At 42.6% G+C, this 14,952-nt stretch overlaps 1 protein-coding gene across 7 annotated transcripts in view; it reads left to right on the forward strand.

Moving 5' to 3' along the window:
- LOC137421222 (protein mono-ADP-ribosyltransferase PARP6) overlaps nt 1-8,088 on the forward strand; it is a 180,550-nt gene extending 172,462 nt beyond the window's left edge. For 3 of the 7 annotated variants that reach the window (XM_078771720.1, XM_068107053.2, XM_078771721.1), the window contains 4 exons: nt 1,560-1,639; nt 1,739-1,802; nt 1,908-1,992; nt 7,357-8,088. In XM_078771720.1, the coding sequence (XP_078627846.1) occupies nt 1,560-1,639; nt 1,739-1,802; nt 1,908-1,992; nt 7,357-7,459 (332 nt within the window). In that variant the 3' untranslated portion in view covers nt 7,460-8,088. Of the gene's footprint in view, nt 1-1,559; nt 1,640-1,720; nt 1,803-1,907; nt 1,993-7,356 lie in introns of all 7 variants that reach the window. The other 4 variants (XM_068107055.2, XM_068107051.2, XM_068107056.2 and 1 more) reach the window with 2 other exon arrangements.
- Nucleotides 8,089-14,952: the final 6,864 nt, after the last annotated feature.

Here is a 14,952-nt window from a genome sequence, read left to right on the forward strand (position 1 = left end):
ACCCTGAGTGCTTGGCGTAAGGGGTGGGGACAAGGGGGAGGATAGGTGACGGTAGCAGTGGCTCCTTTATTAGTCCCCTACCACTTTCACCAGAGGGGACTATAGGTTTGCTCTACGTCTGTCTGTCCATCTGTCTCTCCGTCCCACCTGTGATTTTCTATACTTTTCCCCATATCCTTTAACATATTGTTATGGACGCGGGGATCAGGCTTCACCGTGGGGGAGACTTCTTGGGATCCTGCCGACTAGCAACCTGCCGGACCACGTAGTTATCCCTGACTAGGGTCTCCAATTAGTTGACCAAATCTCCCAGGGTCCTCCATCTGACACCATTTACCTGGGGGTGGCATGTCTTATATAAATCGGGGATCGTGCCGTCGATGCACACGATGCACACATTGCTTACTTAATCAGGAACAGTCAAGTGGTACTGCTGAGTATGTACCGGCTAACGTGTGAGCCAATCGATTGGGGGAAAACGTCCCGGCTAGCACTAACTTTGCTACGCCAATGGAGGAAAAGATATCACAGACAGATTGGAAGAACAAGTGTAAGAAATGTTTATTATTTACAAGGGGGTGAGGAAAGGTATGTGTACATTCAAAGCAAAGGTTTATTCACCAGTACAGAAGACAAAACAGTTAGTTATTCACGTGGTGCGACAAAAGGCAAGCAACGGGGAGTATTGGTGTTGTGCGGCAATGTAAAAAAGCAAAAAGACAACGCTGATCTTAGCCCATTGCAAATGATCCCTTATACCTATTACCTAAAGCAATGTGACATTGGTGCTAAATCAGACTCGCACCCAAAGGAAAGGTAGAAAGGTTCAGAGAAATAGAGCAGGGTGAGGCTGGGTCCGACTGAAAGCCCGTCGAGGGCTGAAAAGCCCGTCGCTTCCCGTGCTGGAGGAAAGGTAATTGGAAAGAATATTGGTCATGCTATTTTAGTTATTGAACCGGGGTCACCACCTTCTGATGTCATTCTCTTTGTGAGTCTGTCAATCCCCAGTTGCCGTATTGATCTCGAGAACGGGCCACGGTACTGAGGTCTCCACTTAACATAACCAGAGGGTTGTGACTGATGATTGGAAACCATGGGAAGTTTAGTGCACGTTGCCAGTTTAGTGCCAGCAGGCAGCGAGGCTTGTTAGTCATTGTGCAGTGAGCGCGATGTCCATGGTGTCCTCGCACCGTATGAGAGGTTGGTTGTAGCATCAAAGTTCAGGCATGTGTTTGAAGTGTTGCGGTGGTGGTTGTGTCGGCATGGTCGAGCAGTGGTTGAGGAGCAAGCGTATGTGAGTGGTGACCTACGCTTTATCAGTAACACTTTCACATTCACTCCGCTCATCCTGACCAATGTCACTTTGACTAGTTATATTTTGAGGGTTTGTGATTAACCAGGTAAAGGTGTGAGGTGTTGCTTCTTACCTATTCCAGCATGAAGAGGAATTTAGAGCAGCTTCTCACACATTCTGACTCACCAAAGCAATGCAGCCTCAAAATGCATAGATATCCATCTGTTGTAGTTGTTTTTAAAAACAATTTGTCTTTTTTGTGCAGGTATGGGAAAAGGGCAGCATCGAATGGAATCGAAAAACAAACTGGTTCAAAACTGCAACCGATTGCTCACTACTTCTCAGGTAACATGTCTTATTGAAAAAAGGGAAAGTTTCTCATTGATCACTAAACCTGTTCTGTATTACTTCCCTCTAACATTCCAGGATGTTTATTTTGAGCAGATGAAATCTCTGCAGGCAAGGTTTTTACAGAGCAGAAATCTTAACTGCATTGCACTTTGTGAAGGTAAAGTAGATTTTTTTTAAATCACAATTACCCCTGTACTTTAATGGGGTTTTAAGTAGTTGGGCCTGATATGAGTTGTTCATTGATCATTGTCTTCTCCAACAGTGATCACGTCAAAAGATCTTCAGAAACACGGGAACATTTGGGTTTGTCCGATGTCCGATCATGTTTGCACTCGCTTTTTCTTTGTGTAAGTGATAATGGATGAAGCAGCGGATTGGCTTACCTGTTTTAGCTTACCTGGACTAGGAAAGAGTGAACCTCAGACTAATGGCATGTGCACCTAAGTGTAGTTACACTTGTGTGTGTGTTTATGAAATTGTACGCACATGCAACAATCATCCCAAAAGTTTTGTCACCCCACCTACATAAGCCATACTTTTTGTGTAAATGCACTTCATTACTTTTGTTCAAATAAAATTTATTACCACTGATAATTTGTTTGTGTTGTTGTGTTGTGTGCAGTGTCATGCTAGAATAACATGAACACCCCTGATTGTAAACAAACAATGATTTAACAATCAGTGATACAAACACAAATGGACCACATACAGTCGTGGCCAAAAATATTGGCACCCTTGCACTTTTTTCAAATAATGCACCATTTCTTCCAGAAAATTGTAGAAATTAAAAATATTTTGGTATCCACATTTGTATTTCTTTGGTTTTCAGTGGAACAAAACAAAAAAAGCTGAAAAAATTACTACATCTTAGCTTATTCCACACAGAAATTCTAAAATGGCCTGGACAATATTATTGGCACTTTTTAGAAGTTGTTCGAAATAATTAGATTTCAAGCAGGTAATTCCCCTTTACTTTGGAATCGAACTCACCGGTGGTGAGTTTCAGGTGCCGGCAATATAAAAATCACTCATTCAACCAGTTTGAATAGAGAAAAGGAGTCATTCTGCTGTTTTGTGTCACTGTGTGTACCGCAATGTGCATGGAGAAAAGAAAGAAAACCTGAGAATTGTCTGAGGAGGTCAGACACAAGATTGTAGCTAAGCATGGACAATCTCAAGGCTACAAGTACGTCTCCAGAGACCTTTATGTTCCTGTGTCCACCGTACGCAATGTTATCAGGAAGTTTAAGGCCTATGGCACTGTAGCCAACCGCCCTGGACGTAGCCGCAAGAGAAAACTTGATTGGAAATTGCAGCGGAGGATTGTTCAAATGGTGGAGAAAGCACCTCGATCAACTGCCAAACAGATTCAAGCTGACCTTCAGACACAAGGTACGACAGTTTCAACTCGAACCATCTGTCGCCAACTCAATGAAAGAGGATTCTATGGAAGGAGACCCAGGAGGGACCCCATTGCTGAGAGAGAGACATGAGAAACCCCGCCAAAATACACCTGAACAAGCCAAAATCCTTCTGGGAGAATGTGCTGTGGACAGATGAGACCCAAATTAGAGTTTTTTGGTAAAGCACATCCATCTCTATGTTTACAGAAAACAAAATGAAGCCTTCAAAGAAAAGAACACCTTCCCTACAGTCAAACATGGAAGAGGTTCAGTGATGTTTTGGGGTTACTGTGCTGCCTCTGGCACTGGGTACCTTGAATGTGTGCACGGCATCATGAAATCAGGAGATTACCAAGGAATTTTGGAGCGCAATGTTCAACCCAGTGTCAGAAAGCTGGGTCTCTATCGAAGGTGATGGGTCTTGCAGCAGCACAATGACCCCAAACACACTTCAATAAGCACCCAGGAATGGTTCAAGACAAAACGCTGGACTGTTCTGAAGTGGCCAGAAATAAGTCCAGATCTAAATCCCATTGAACACCTGTGGGGAGATCTGAAAACAGCAGTTGGGAGAAGGTACCCTTAAAATCTGGGAGAACTGGAGCAGTTTGCACAATAAGAGTGGGTCAAACTGTCAGTAGCGAGGTGGAGGAAGCTCATCCATGACTATAGGAAGCGCTTGACTGCAAGTACTTTGTCCAAAGTCTGTGCTATTAAATATTGAGTCTCGGGTGTCAATAATTTTGTCATTGCCATTTATTTATATTTTCTGAATTAAAAGGATATATTAAGCTACTGTAATATCAAAAACAAAGGTTCTGTAATATCAACAGTGAAATAAACAATTGTGGAGACCAAATACTTTTGTCAATTTCAATTTTAGGATGAGCAGAAAATTGAGTTATTTGAAAAAAGTGCAAGGGTGACAATATTTTTGCCACGACTGTATGTATATTCGTATGTGGTAGCATGTCCGATGGTGTCATACGGTGCTGGAACCAACAAAGACATCACATCATTGATATTCTGTATGATCCAAATTTTGCCAAATATGGAGCAGATTTTGTTGTGTTCCATACTCCAAACACCTTGCTGAAAACCTTCTTACCAGGAAGGTATTTTGCAGTATGGAACACATTTTCTGCAGGAAGATGGTGCCACATGCCATCTATCCATAACCACCTTTGCCTGGAAGAGACAGAGTGTGCCGCTTCTCCTTTCCTCCCTGGGCACCACTGAGTGCTAATATGAACACCATCGAACACGTCCGTGAACGTGCATCGGGAGCTCTAGAAAAGCCGACCTGTGCCCAAGTAATACACAAGAGCTACAGCAACACCAACTCCACATTTGGCAAAATCTGGATCATGCTGTCATCCATAAAATCATTGATTCAATATCTTCCCAGGTTGGAACTCCATATTATGTGAAAGGATGTACTACACAATACTAATATATATATATATATATATATATATATATATATATATATATATATATATATATATATATATATATATATAGTGTAAATATGCAATTGCTAAATCGAGCGCAGATTTAGGGGTCTGCGTAGGCGGCACAAGGGTAGTAGTAGTAGTACTGCCTTTAGAGGCCATTTTTCCCGCAGGGCGGGGGTTGACCTTTTTTGGGCACCGTGGTCCCTTTTGTGAAGCAATGTTTTACGGCCGGATGCCCTTCCTGCCGCCAACCCTGTTAGTCGTCTCTCGCGACACACAGGGAATTACCAGTGAACTGGTACTCAATTTGCTGACATCAGAAGGATGACAGGCTGAGTCAACCCCCCTGGTGTTAATTCAGCGATCGACCGGGATTCGAACCCAGGATCCTCGGATCCCAAGCCAGCACCGTAACCGCTAAGCCAACACCAGGCTTAGAGGCAAATTCCAGCACCAGGAATTCCAACACCAGGCACCAGGCTTAGTAGGTGGCACGAGGGGATAAAAACAATAAGAAAATGGTTCATTTATCCATCGTGCTGGATGAAAAGGTGCCGATGTTTCGGCCTTTAACTTGTGTCTAAGCAAGGAAGCAAAAGACGTTTCTCTCTTGCTTCGAAAAGGGGAAAGCTGAAATGTCAGCACATTTTTGTCCCCCGTCGCACAGCGTAGCGAAAGGGGGACTATGGCTTTCCCCTCCGTCCGTGTGTCCGTCCGTCCGTGCGTGTGTGCGTGCGGGCATGCATGTTTGCGTGCGTGAGTGCGGGCGTGCGTGCATAAGCGAAGGACCGCATTCGAATTTGGTGTGTGGGTGCAACCCACGTCAAAATCCAAGATGGCCACCGCCATGTATGTCTGATGCCATGTATGTCTGAACCTTGTGAGATGAATATGTTGAAAAATAAGCGAAGTACCAACTTCTATTCTGGTGTGTGGGTGTATCTCGGCATAAGGAATAACGCTATTGAAAATTGGGTCGCCACGTCAAAATCCAAGATGGCCGCCACCATATATATGTCTGAAACTTGTGAGCGAAATATCTCGAAAAATAAGCGAAGTACCAACTTCTAATCTGGTGTGTGGGTGTATCGAGGCACAAGCAAGAACGCTGTTTAAAATTGGGTCGCCACGTCAAAATCCAAGATGGCCGCCGCCATGTATGTCTGAACCTTGTGAGATGAATATCTTGAAAAATAAGTCAAGTACCAACTTCTAATTTGGTGTGTGAGTGTATCTCGGCATAAGGAAGAACGCTATTGAAAATTGGGTCGCCAAGTCAAAATGCAAGATGGCCGCCGCCATGTATGTCTGAACCTTGTGAGCGGAATATCTTGAAAAATAAGCGAAGTACCAACTTCTAATCTGGTGTGTGGGTGTATCTCGGCATAAGGAAGAACGCTATTGAAAATTGGGTCGCCACGTCAAAATCCAAGATGGCCGCCGCCATGTATGTCTGAACCTTGTGAGCGAAATATCATATCATAGCATGTTTTCTGCTTCCACTTTGTCAACTCACATCACTTCACCGACGGGGGATCTAGGCATAACGCTTGTTATCTTTGGCAGCGGATAAATCGACCATTTTCTCGTTTATATATATTGCAGCTAATTGTTTATATATTACACGTTAAAATGTGTTTACAATCGGGGCAGGGTAGTGTAGTTGTGTATCTACTTGTGTGTGTGTGTGTATACATATGATTTAACTAAGGAAACACACTAACCCTATGACATGACATGACACTGACGTCATGCACATAAATGATACCAACACATCACCTCCAAACTAGGAGGCATCTGTGTGGTACTCTTGTCTTTGCAGACTGAGATTAAAGCTCTGTGGTCACAAATAGACAAAGGCAGAGAAGTCGATCTAGATTTCGCCCTTGTTATGGGCTCATCAGGACAACATACTGCAAATTGTTTATTTGTGACCAATCTAAGCCATTAATATCTAATCTGTGCCTTGCTTCCCAGTCAAGTTAGGGGGTTCAACCTGTGTGTATATATATATACAAGACTTTCATGGCTTTAATTTAAATATTGGTGATGAATGACATTTAGTACTTAGGCCAAAGTTTAAGGTGACGTAGGAAAGGAGCAAGAAAATGAAGCAAAAGGAAGACTGCTGATAAGAAGTTTCCAGAAATGACGTGTACGGAAACAGAGGGGGAGTGAAATGGGGATGATTGACAAGTTCAATCAGGTGGAAACTATGAAGTAACTTCAACTGCCAAATATGAAGTCACTTCAATTTTTTATTCCCTCGACGACTGAAGGTGTTTACGTTTTCACCCCTGTCTGTCTCTTTATCTGTCTGTGAGCAGAGGATATCTCAAACAGTTATGGACGAATTTGTACGAAATTTGGTGGATAGGTTGGGTGTGTGATAAGGACGAATTGATTCGATTTTGGTGAATATCTGCAGTCGGATCTGGATACGAGAATTATTAAATTTCTTAAGTGATTCTTCACCATTGAGAGTCGGGGCCAAAAACGATTTACAGCATGATATTTCAAAAAGTTGTGGATGGATTATGACAGAACTTGCTGGATGAGTCGGGTAGGTGACAAGAACAAGCCGATTCGATTTTGGTGACGAGGACAAATAGTCCAGATGCGGATCCGGCCTATCAGTCGTAAAGTGTTCAACCTGGTGGAGGTATGCGCTGTACCGAGTGTCATTGTCGTTGTACCATATTTGAGAGTCATGATAAGTTAATAACACCACAAATTCCATACAACGCCATGTTTTTGACTTCTAAACACAAGTAGCGGATGCTTATCAAAAAGTGTCTTTCTTCTTTTCATGAACTCATTGCTCTTTATCCACTTTCCCCTCGCTGTACAGGTACGAAGATGGGCAGGTTGGGGATGCCAACATCAACACGCAGGATCACAAAGTCCAGGTGGAGATCCTGCGGATCCTGGGCACGCAATCTCTGAGCCTGTAACTCTGTGCCGCTCGTGAGTGAGCGAGGTCTGCGCTGCACAAACTTGTTTGTATACTGAACTTGCCCTTGGGCCCATTAACCCCGGCTGTTGTTGGGTGCTATTCCCCACATGCCTCACTTAGTGCCAAACTACCTGCACCGCCTGTCATGTTTTATAGGGATACAGAGGGAAATTTTTGGAATTGACTTTTAATTAGAAATGTACATAAAACTTTTTTTCTCATTGATGTATAACGTCGTCATGCTTGTGCTGATGAATTTGGATCACAACTGTTGATGTTGTTTCTGTGCATGGGTGTTTCCTGTCGACCAAAAACCTTATATGATTGGTGTTCCTTGATTACTTAACGAGCTCTTGGAATTCTTCCTGTCCTCAGAATTCCTCAAAATCCATCAAGACGTTTCAGCAATACAATGGCTAATGCATCATTCAGGCTTTAGGTTCAGAAAGCATTTGCATTTGGTCTAAATGTCCAGAACAAAACGTTCATACAAAGCCTTGTGATTTAAAATACGAGAATTTAGAAACGTTTTTTTGAAAAAAGCAATTTGATTTTCTGTGTTTTTCAATTGGACATTTGATGCTCGTTCGCAGTAAGAATAAACGACTCATTTCTTTGCCCACTGAACCTCATATGGTGGAAATGGCTGTTGGGTTTCTGATGTTGCGGGGCGGGGGGTGGGAGGGGAGGGGGGAGGGGAAGTTGGGAGGGCTTTGTAATTTAAATACTTGAAATACCTGCGAATCCATCCTTCACCTGAGCACATTTATTTCATTTCTCTAAGATCATTAATATGTCTGTATCATCTGTATTCCCCGTGATTAAGCCCTAGGCAAGGCTCTCAGCGTTTTTCCAAGCTCTGCCTCATAAAAACAATTTGAGCTTTGTGGGGAATTCAAAAGATTGTATGAGCGACATGCGAACAACATTACATGGAACGCATTTTTATTTTTCAATACATGTGTATATATATAAATATAAATATAAATATATATATATCATAATAATCTTGAAAGGACTTTCTCTTTAAGGGCCTTTGGGGCTTTCATAGCAAGGCGAGAAACATTTTAAGACTATAAACGAGAACGACACTCTGTGACGTCACAACGTCGACCGATATGCCTCCGCCCACATTATGACATCATTATAATATTTGTACCAAGCTTGCTTCAAACCCATTCAGCTGTTCTCAAGTTATCACATTTGTACCTGACATGACCGCTGACCTTTGACCTCTTGGCCCCAAAATCTAATCAGTTAATCTTTACCTCATTATACATACCTGCACCAAGTTTGAATTAGATCCCTTCAGCCGTTCTCAAGTTATCATGGTAACGAAAACCTATCACGGACGGACGGACGGACGGACAGACAACCTGAAACCATAATGTCCCCGGTGACTTCGTCGTCGGAAGTATAATAATCCTGGACAAATTTCCACTTGCCGCAGGCTTCTCCACTCATCATGATAAAAATGTACAATTTGTTCAGGGTGCCGGTGATAACTCGCCTACTCTCCACTGAATGCACCGTGGGATCTGCTTCTTCTTCCTTCATATACAGCACGTGGCCGTGTGTACTATCATGATTTGCTGTGGGCATGACAGTGCTTCAGATGCAGTGCCCCTTCTAGAATAGAGCAGGAATTTGTCATTTATTGATAGCGCCGGCGATAGCTTGCCCACTCTTGGTGAAGAACACTGTGGGGTATTTAACGTCCACCGACAAATACTCGTGGATGTGACGCCAAGTTTAACGTTCATCCAAGGGGTGGCCACACATTGATGTCTTGTCCTCGTCCAAGGGGTGGCCACACATTGATGTCTTGTCCTCGTCCAAGGGGTGGCCACACATTGATGTCTTGTCCTCGTCCAAGGGGTGGCCACACATTGATGTCTTGTCCTCGTCCAAGGGGTGGCCACACATTGATGTCTTGTCCTCGTCCAAGGGGTGGCCACACATTGATGTCTTGTCCTCATCCAAGGGGTGGCCACACATTGATGTCTTGTCCTCGTCCAAGGGGTGGCCACACATTAATGTCTTGTCCTCGTCCAAGGGGTGGCCACACATTGATGTCTTGTCCTCATCCAAGGGGTGGCCACACATTGATGTCTTGTCCTCGTCCAAGGCGTGGCCAGACATTGATGTCTTGTTTTCATCCAAGGGGTGGCCACACATTGATGTCTTGTTTTCATCCAAGGGGTGGCCACACATTGATGTCTTGTCTTCATCCAAGGGGTGGCCACACATGGATGTCTTGTCTTCATCCAAGGGGTGGCCACACATTGATGTCTTGTCTTCATCCAAGGGGTGGCCACACATGGATGTCTTGTCTTCATCCAAGGGGTGGCCACACATGGATGTCTTGTCTTCTTCCAAGGGGTGGCCACACATTGATGTCTTGTCTTCATCCAAGGGGTGGCCACACATTGATGTCTTGTCTTCATCCAAGGGGTGGCCACACATTGATGTCTTGTCTTCATCCAAAGGGTGGCCACACATTGATGTCTTGCCTTGTCTTGTCCTGCATGTAAAATGCCTGGATGACAGTTTCTAGCTCGGTCGATATTCAAACCCAGGCTACACAGGTGAAAGACGAGTGAACATTATTACCTCTCGTTACCTCGAAGTTATCCCAACAACCTATATATGAATGGTACAAATGAATAAGTGCGTTTTTATTACTCCCATGTACGCCTTGTTTGACTTTTTGCCAGGTCTTGGAGCATCTTATCTGATTTGTACAACTTTTTGAATGTCCCTGGTATGTTTGATTTCAGGTAGAAAAGTTTATTTACAGTTGTATTCCAATTCTGGTTTGTCTTGTAATTCACAAACGATCATGTTTATCCGGAGCCTCTGGACCTGCTGCACTCTGTATGTACATATAGCAGGAGCGATGCAGCTTTTCAGGATGATCATTGGAGGGGGTTTGCATTTGTTATGTGCTGCAACTTTGTGGCAATAATGTACCAGCCTGATACCAGGCTAATAATGTACCAGCCTGATACCAGGCTAATAATGTACCAGCCTGATACCAGGCTAATAATGTACCAGCATGATACCAGGCTAATACTGTACCAGTGTACCAGCCTGATACCAGGCTAATAATGTACCAGCATGATACCAGGCTAATAATGTACCAGCCTGATACCAGGCTAATAATGTACCAGCATGATACCAGGCTAATAATGTACCAGCCTGATACCAGGCTAATAATGTACCAGCATGATACCAGGCTAATACTGTACCAGCCTGATACCAGGCTAATAATGTACCAGCATGATACCAGGCTAATAATGTACCAGCCTGATACCAGGCTAATAATGTACCAGCATGATACCAGGCTAATAATGTACCAGCATGATACCAGGCTAATAATGTACCAGCCTGATACCAGGCTAATAATGTACCAGCATGATACCAGGCTAATAATGTACCAGCATGATACCAGGCTAATAATGTACCAGCATGATACCAGGCTAATAATGTACCAGCCTGATACCAGGCTAATAATGTACCAGCCTGATACCAGGCTAATAATGTACCAGCATGATACCAGGCTAATAATGTACCAGCCTGATACCAGGCTAATAATGTACCAGCCTGATACCAGGCTAATAATGTACCAGCCTGATACCAGGCTAATAATGTACCAGCATGATACCAGGCTAATAATGTACCAGCCTGATACCAGGCTAATAATGTACCAGCCTGATACCAGGCTAATAATGTACCAGCATGATACCAGGCTAATAATGTACCAGCATGATACCAGGCTAATAATGTACCAGCCTGTTACCAGGCTAATAATGTACCAGCATGATACCAGGCTAATAATGTACCAGCCTGATACCAGGCTAATAATGTACCAGCATGATACCAGGCTAATAATGTACCAGCATGATACCAGGCTAATAATGTACCAGCCTGTTACCAGGCTAATAATGTACCAGCATGATACCAGGCTAATAATGTACCAGCATGATACCAGGCTAATAATGTACCAGCATGATACCAGGCTAATAATGTACCAGCCTGATACCAGGCTAATAATGTACCAGCATGATACCAGGCTAATAATGTACCAGCCTGATACCAGGCTAATAATGTACCAGCCTGATACCAGGCTAATAATGTACCAGCATGATACCAGGCTAATAATGTACCAGCCTGATACCAGGCTAATAATGTACCAGCCTGATACCAGGCTAATAATGTACCAGCATGATACCAGGCTAATAATGTACCAGCCTGATACCAGGCTAATAATGTACCAGCCTGATACCAGGCTAATAATGTACCAGCATGATACCAGGCTAATAATGTACCAGCATGATACCAGGCTAATAATGTACCAGCATGATACCAAGCTAATAATCTCCCAGCATGATACCAGGCTAATAATGTACCAGCATGATACCAGGCTAATAATGTACCAGCCTGATACCAGGCTAATAATGTACCAGCATGATACCAGGCTAATAATGTACCAGCATGATACCAGGCTAATAATGTACCAGCCTGATACCAGGCTAATAATGTACCAGCCTGATACCAGGCTAATAATGTACCAGCCTGATACCAGGCTAATAATGTACCAGCCTGATACCAGGCTAATAATGTACCAGCATGATACCAGGCTAATAATCTACTAGCCTGATACCAGGCTAATAATGTACCAGCGTGATACCAGGCTAATAATGTACCAGCCTGATACCAGGCTAATAATGTACCAGCCTGATACCAGGCTAATAATGTACCAGCCTGATACCAGGCTAATAATGTACCAGCATGATACCAGGCTAATAATGTACCAGCCTGATACCAGGCTAATAATGTACCAGCCTGATACCAGGCTAATAATGCACCAGCATGATACCAGGCTAATAATGTACCAGCCTGATACCACGCTAATAATGTACCAGCCTGATACCACGCTAATAATGTACCAGCCTGATACCAGGCTAATAATGTACCAGCATGATACCAGGCTAATAATGTACCAGCCTGATACCACGCTAATAATGTACCAGCCTGATACCACGCTAATAATGTACCAGCCTGATACCAGGCTAATAATGTACCAGCCTGATACCACGCTAATAATGTACCAGCCTGATACCAGGCTAATAATGTACCAGCCTGATACCACGCTAATAATGTACCAGCCTGATACCAGGCTAATAATGTACCAGCCTGATACCACGCTAATAATGTACCAGCCTGATACCAGGCTAATAATGTACCAGCCTGATACCAGGCTAATAATGTACCAGCATGATACCAGGCTAATAATGTACCAGCATGATACCAGGCTAATAATGTACCAGCCTGATACCAGGCTAATAATGTACCAGCCTGATACCAGGCTAATAATGTACCAGCCTGATACCAGGCTAATAATGTACCAGCATGATACCAGGCTAATAATGTACCAGCATGATACCAGGCTAATAATGTACCAGCCTGATACCAGGCTAATAATGTACCAGCATGATACCAGGCTAATAATGTACCAGCATGATACCAGGCTAATAATGTACCAGCATGATACCAGGCTAATAATGTACCAGCATGATACCAGGCTAATAATGTACCAGCCTGATACCAGGCTAATAATGTACCAGCCTGATACCAGGCTAATAATGTACCAGCATGATACCAGGCTAATAATGTACCAGCATGATACCAGGCTAATAATGTACCAGCCTGATACCAGGCTAATAATGTACCAGCCTGATACCAGGCTAATAATGTACCAGCCTGATACCAGGCTAATAATGTACCAGCATGATACCAGGCTAATAATGTACCAGCATGATACCAGGCTAATAATGTACCAGCCTGATATAAATATTCCCTTTGATTATGACGCGTTAACTACGACCCCGGGGTCGTGTGCGGTTCTTTCGCAAATAAAGATGTTTGCTTTTTTCTTTCTTTTTTAAACAAACGAAACAAAATCTCTTTGCATGAAATGGACATGAGAATCCCAGTAAATACGTCACTAATTGGATTCGTTGCACTTTTCCTAACTTTTCTTTTTGTCTTTGACTTTTCTTGCCTTGGTCATTCAACCTGCGAATTCGACAAATACTTTCATCTCAATCAATGTTACCTTGAATGTAAGTGCATCTTTTGTTGCACACGAACTGTACGTGTACGAACATTCAACGAACATGTTCTACATATGACGTGTTTGTTAAAACTTTATTTTCTATTTATTTTGGAATCCCATTTGCATTGTTAAACTCAGACATTCCAGATGCCACTTCCGACTTCGTTCTTGATCCGACACGAACTCTGCCCATTACATTTCAATAAATGAGATTCAAGTGTCCACGGTGTTTATTGATTTTAAACTTCCTTCATATGGTAACAAATTGTCTTGCTTTTGAAATCGTTTTCACTGTTAAATGGTAACTCACTGCATCTCGGGTAATTGAAGCAAAGAAAAACAGCTTCCTTGTTTTGTCTCTCATATTGCATGTAGTTTGTTGCGGAGGGTGCAAATGATAACTCAGAATGGAAATGGTGCAAATGATAACTCAGAATGGAAATGGTGCAAATGATAACTCAGAATGGAAATGGTGCAAATGATAACTCAGAATGGAAATGGTGCAAATGATAACTCAGAATGCGAATGGTGCAAATGATAACTCAGAATGGAAATGGTGCAAATGATAACTCAGAATGCGAATGGTGCAAATGATAACTCAGAATGCGAATGGTGCAAATGATAACTCAGAATGCAAATGGTGCAAATGATAACTCAGAATGCAAATGGTGCAAATGATAACTCAGAATGCAAATGGTGCAAATGATAACTCAGAATGCAAATGGTGCAAATGATAACTCAGAATGCGAATGGTGCAAATGATAACTCAGAATGCGAATGGTGCAAATGATAACTCAGAATGGAAATGGTGCAAATGATAACTCAGAATGCAAATGGTGCAAATGATAACTCAGAATGCGAATGGTGCAAATGATAACTCAGAATGCGAATGGTGCAAATGATAACTCAGAATGCAAATGGTGCAAATGATAACTCAGAATGGAAATGGTGCAAATGATAACTCAGAATGGAAATGGTGCAGACGATAACTCAGAATGGAAATGGTGCAGACGATAACTCAGAATGCAAATGGTGCAGATGATAACTCAAAATGCAAATGGTTCAAATGATAAGTCAGAATGGAAATGGTGCAAATGATAAGTCAGAATGGAAATGGTGCAAATGATAAGTCAGAATATAAATTGTGCAAATGATAACTCAGAATGCAAATGGTGAAAATGATAATTCAGAATGCAAATGGTGCAAATGATAACTCAGAATGCAAATGGTTCAAATGATAACTCAGAATGAAAATGGTGTAAATGATAACTCAGAATGGAAATGGTGCAAATTACAACTCAGAATGCAAATGGTGCAAATGATAACTCAGAATGCAAATGGTGCAAATGATAACTCAGAATGCAAATGGT

The sequence above is a fragment of the Myxine glutinosa genome, chromosome 2, assembly GCF_964187855.1.
Source record: "Myxine glutinosa chromosome 2, kmMyxGlut1.1, whole genome shotgun sequence".
Classification (NCBI taxonomy): Eukaryota; Metazoa; Chordata; class Myxini; order Myxiniformes; family Myxinidae; genus Myxine; species Myxine glutinosa.